This window comes from Penaeus japonicus, unplaced genomic scaffold (assembly GCF_977035675.1).
Source record: "Penaeus japonicus unplaced genomic scaffold, GWHDUDI00000001_assembly GWHDUDI00000041, whole genome shotgun sequence".
Taxonomy (NCBI): Eukaryota; Metazoa; Arthropoda; class Malacostraca; order Decapoda; family Penaeidae; genus Penaeus; species Penaeus japonicus.
In genome coordinates, this window is record NW_028234443.1 from 20,656,279 (window position 1) to 20,661,278 (window position 5,000).

At 42.7% G+C, this 5,000-nt stretch overlaps 1 protein-coding gene across 1 annotated transcript in view; it reads right to left on the reverse strand.

The window, feature by feature from the left end:
* LOC122265128 (neuronal acetylcholine receptor subunit alpha-7) overlaps positions 1-5,000 on the reverse strand; it is a 46,916-nt gene that overhangs the window by 10,640 nt on the left and 31,276 nt on the right. The window contains exons 3-5 of the mRNA XM_086534444.1: positions 3,768-3,951; positions 301-605; positions 141-174 (exon numbers count right to left, since the gene is read on the reverse strand). Of these exons, the coding sequence (XP_086390570.1) occupies positions 141-174; positions 301-605; positions 3,768-3,951 (523 nt within the window). The remainder of the gene's footprint in view (positions 1-140; positions 175-300; positions 606-3,767; positions 3,952-5,000) is intronic.

Below are 5,000 nucleotides of genomic sequence, written 5' to 3' on the forward strand. Positions count from 1 at the left end.
AGTGGAAGTTTGAAGGGAGTATGATGTGAATAAAAGGGAATAAGGTAGTGGATGTTTGTATCTTTGGCTGAAGAGAGTTGGTGGGTGATAAATGGTGATTTAAGGGGAATAGAGAATGGTCAGAAGGTGATTTGAATCGCTGGACATTTTGACGGAGCGAGACGTGATTGGATGCTGCGGGAGTTGGAAATGACTAGATTGGATTATGAATCAGTGTATCAATCTATTTAGGCGGGTGGGAGGTATTTGGGCTAAAAAGAGGACTCCTCTTTACATACCACTTGGTACCTTTAATTTAGCTGAAATGTGTTATCCGTAACAACACCACTCACGTCTTGCAAGAGGGGACACTCACATACACACACAAACACAAATACACGCAACTCACCAATGCCATTGATAAGAACACAAGGCAAAATGAGATTAAACACGTAGAACATCGGTCTCCTTCTGAGCTTAATGGTGAACGTGATGTCCGGATATGGCTCCGGGCAACACGAGTAAAAAGTGATGTTCTTGGCCGCCGTAAACTCCACCAAGTCGAATTCGCCGTTGGTTTGGTAGTTGGACATGTCCCCGTCGTCCATCTGCTTGTTCAGGTCCAGCTGCCATGGAGAGAAGGAAGAGAGGGGGTGAGGGAGGTAGGGACACCAGAGAGAGGAGAGAGAAGGGGTTAGGGCGGTAGGGAGAGGAGAGAGAGGAGAGAGAAGGGGTAAGGGAGGTAGGGAGAGGATAGAGAGGGGATTAGGGACACGAGAGAGAGAGGAGAGAGACGGAGTTAGGGCGGTAAGGAGAGGATAGAGAGGAGAGAGAAGGGGTTAGGGAGGTAGGGAGAGGATAGAGAGGGGGTTAGGGACACAAGAGAGAGAGGAGAGAGGGGTTAGTTAGATAGGGAGAGGAGAGAGGGAGTGAGGGAGGTAGGGACACGACAGAGAGGAGAGAAAAGGGGTTAGGGCGGAAGGGAGAGGATAGAGAGGAGAGAAAAGGGGTTAGGGAGGTAGGGAGACGATAGAGAGGGGGTTAGGGACACGATAGAGAGGAGAGAGAAGGGGTTAGGAGGTAGGGAGAGGATGGAGAGGGGGTTAGGGACACGAGAGAGAAAGGAGAGAGGGGTTAGGGAGATAGGGAGAGGAGAGAGGGGTTGAGGGAGGTAGGGACACGAGAGAGAGGAAAGAGAGGGGGTTAGGGACACGAGAGAGAGAGGAGAGAGGAGTTAGGGAGGTAGCGAGAGGAGAGAGGGAGTTAGGGAGGTAGGGGAACGAGAGAGAGAGGAGAGAGGGGTTAGGGAGATAGGGAGAGGAGAGAGGGAGTGAGGGATGTAGGGACGAAAGAGAGAGAGAGAGGGCGGGGGGGGGGGGAGTAGGAAGATAGGGAGGAGATAGGAGATAGAGGGGGTTAGGGAGGTAGGGGGTTAGGGAGGTGGGGGGAGGAGAGAGGGGGAGAGGTAGGTAGGGACACGAGAGAGAGGAGAGCGGTTAGAGAGGAACGAAAGGGGAGAGGGGATGAGGGATGTAGGGAGAAGAGAGCGGAGGTTAGGGAGGCAGGGAGGAGAGAGGGGGTGAGGGAAATAGGTGTCTCGTCTGGATGTAAATAAAAGGAGAAAAAGAGTGAGAGAAGAAAGAAAGGGTTAAAGTAATAGAGAGTTCAGGTGGGAACTGAAGAGTTAGAGAGGAATGAGGGAAATAAATGGAAGAATTAAAGGGAGTTAAAGAAAGGGAGTCCAAGTGAAGGTTTATATAATAGGAGATTCCAAGTGCGAATAGAGGAAAGACATATTATAAGAGAAATGGAAGGCGTTGATGAATGGGAGGAAGAGAGAGAATTAAAGTCAGGCTTTGAGAAATAGATGATCAATGCGAGTGTTAATTAAAAATAAAATAAAATAAAAATAAATAAAATAAAATAAACAGTAAAGAGGATAGAGAAAATGAGGAAGTCACAAGGGTCCAGTTAGGGATATTAATAAGGATAATCATAGAAAGAGAGGGTTAATACATGACGGGAGGAGGAAAGAGATAGATAAATAACTGTACCGACAGGCGAGGGAAAGAAGAATCAGTGAAATAGGATTCAGTTGGGAATGGAAAGAAAAGAAGTGGGAGGACCGGGAGTGAATGGGAGGAGGAGACATCATCAGAGAAAAACTTAAGGAATAAAAAGAGAGAGAGCGAAATCAGCGTAGGTGGAAGAAGGAAAGAAATTACAGGAAGCGAAAGGGGGATTGAGGAGAATGAATAAGACGGATAAATAGGAAAGGGGTGAAGGGAAAGGGAGCGGATGAGAGAGTAAGGAAAGTGAAGAGGGCAGAAGGCAAAATGAAAAAGGAAGTGAGGAAAATGGAGATGACGGTTACGTAAGAAATGAATGACGAAAGTTGAGAAAAATGACGGAGTAAAATGAGAGAAGATAGAGGAAAAAAATTAAAAAGGTCAATACGGACTCCATAGAGAATTGATGGATGATAAGAGATCAAAGAGAGGAAGGGAAAGAATTTAGAGAAAATATGAAGAGCAAAAAAATGGAGGAATATATGAAAATAAAACAAAGATAGAGCAAGAGAGAACAACACTAGAATGAATTACATAGCCTAAAGATGAGTTTTGCGAGAGAGAAAACTTGAAAAGAGAGGGAAGAAGGTGAAGGAAAGATAAAAAAGAAAACTAAATAGAAAAAAAGAAAGAAAAGCAGTAGAGGAAGATGTAAGACAGGATCAGGTGTAATGAGAGGTAAAAACAGACCGATCGAAGCAGATGATAAGGATAGTATGTGGGAAATGGCAGAGAGAAAATGAAAGGTAATTAGATGAAAAACACATCACGAGAGAATTATGATATTCCCAGAATGTATGATGAATTTTTGTTCAATGATAGCTTCATGATTCATTAAATGTATTGTGCATTTTTCTGTTTTTACCATCTGTATAATGCGATTATAATGATCAAATCTATCACTTTTTTTTTTAATTTGGTAATCCTACTAAAATTTCCGATCCAAACGTCTAATGAGTCGTATTTTCTAAATGCCATCCAATCTCTGAAGTCTGTATTTCGTTTGACTAACATTTAAGATCAAAATGGTTAATATTCCTAAAAGCCAATATACACGGATGCATTTGACCGTTATATAAACAAGCATATAAATATAAATTGAATATGAATGCATTCTGGTTTGAATACTGATGGAAATTATATCCAGTGGAAATGTTTTGATAAATATTATTTCACAATGTTTATCACAAATGAATAAGCATCACACGGGCATTGTGAATGGAATTATATAGGGCATAAAGAAGTAAAATGAATTTTGTAAGGCAAAGAGTTAGTGTCAAGACAAAACTTTTTGCAAGCCACAGGAAGTTGTTTTCTTGCTTTTATATTTTGTTTTATTATGTTTCCTCTACCCTCTCTGTTCCTTTTTGGTATCAATTATATCCTTTTCATTTGTTTATTACCTCTTTCGCCTTCTTCACCTCCTTCTACTCCCCTACTCCTCTTTGCCACCCCTCCGCCTTTCCTTCTCCTGTCCCGTACACTCTTCCTCTTTTCAACCCTCCCGTGTCATCCCCCCCCCCCTCCCATCTTCTTACATTCATCCCCACATCAGCCCAAATCCCCCTACTGCCTACCCCCCACCCTCCACCACATTCCAGTTCTTCCCTTCCCCCTCCTCTCCAACCCTTCCAAACTTTAATATCCTCCAACCTTTCCTGCCGCTACCCTCCCCCCTTTCCTCCTCCTCACCAACCGAACTCAACAACGCCCACGCACCTGATACCCATCGTAGGTCCAAGACGCCCACTTCATTTTGCAGGACTGGATGTCAAAGGGGAAGTACTCGACGTTCATATCGCACGACGACCTGTAGATCCCGTGAGACAGCCACGTGACCTGACCCGTCGCGGTCACGATCACATTTGTGTTGATGGTGGCTGAGGTGTACTGGGCATCAGCGCTGCAAATAAACAGAAAAGAATAGAAAACATCATTATCAATTGTATTACATGAGATCCTCGGATATCCATTAAATCATCATTACCAAATAATTCTGACCCATAGAATTTATGGTTCCCGAAAACAATCGGTATCTATCTATATATAAATAAATACATATCATCCTCATCGCTAGCCTGTATCATTCCATAGCAGGACATAGGCCTCCCTCAATCTTTTCTGGTCATTCCGGTCTTGCATGCTCTGATTCCAGTTTACTCTTGCAAAATTCGCTTTTTCATCATGGAATCTAGTCATTGGTCTTGTCCTTGGTCTCTCTGTGTTGTGTATTTCCCATTCTGTTGTTTTCTTTGTCTACCTGTTGTCCTTCCTCTGATATATTATGTGTCCTGCCCACTGCCACTTTTTCTTTTTAATGCTCTTAAATATATAGCCTCTACTTTTGTTTGGTGTCTGATCCATGTAGCTCGTTTCTTGTCTCTTAAGCTAACTCCTAGCATAAGCTATTCCTATTTCTCTTTGAGTACTTACTAATTTCCTCTCAAGTACTTTGGTCGTAGTCCATGTTCCGACCCATATGTCATGACAGGGAAGATACACTGGTTAAAAAACTTTTCTTTAGAAAAAATGGTAGAAGACCTCGTACAATGTATACCGAAGACACTCCAACCTAGCTTAATTTTATCTCGGGTTCGCTGGATGTATTTGCTTGGATGAGTTTCCATAAGTATACATACTCTTTTACTGCCCTGTACTTGTATCTGCTCAATTGTGGTTCGAGTGTTGAACATGACTTTAGTCTTTTTCATGTTCATTCTAAGGCCAATCTTTCCCTTTTCAAATATTTTAGTAATTGTTGTAATTCATTTGCTGACTCGACGAAAAGAACAATGTCATCTGCATATCTTAGATTGATTAAGTGTTCATTTCCTATTTTGATACCTTTCTCTGCTATCACTGCTCTGCTGGGAGTATATAGGTAACTTTTATGGTGGTTGTAAGGCACCTGGTTAGACAATGCTCTTAGTGGGTCGTGTAGTGTAATGGTTA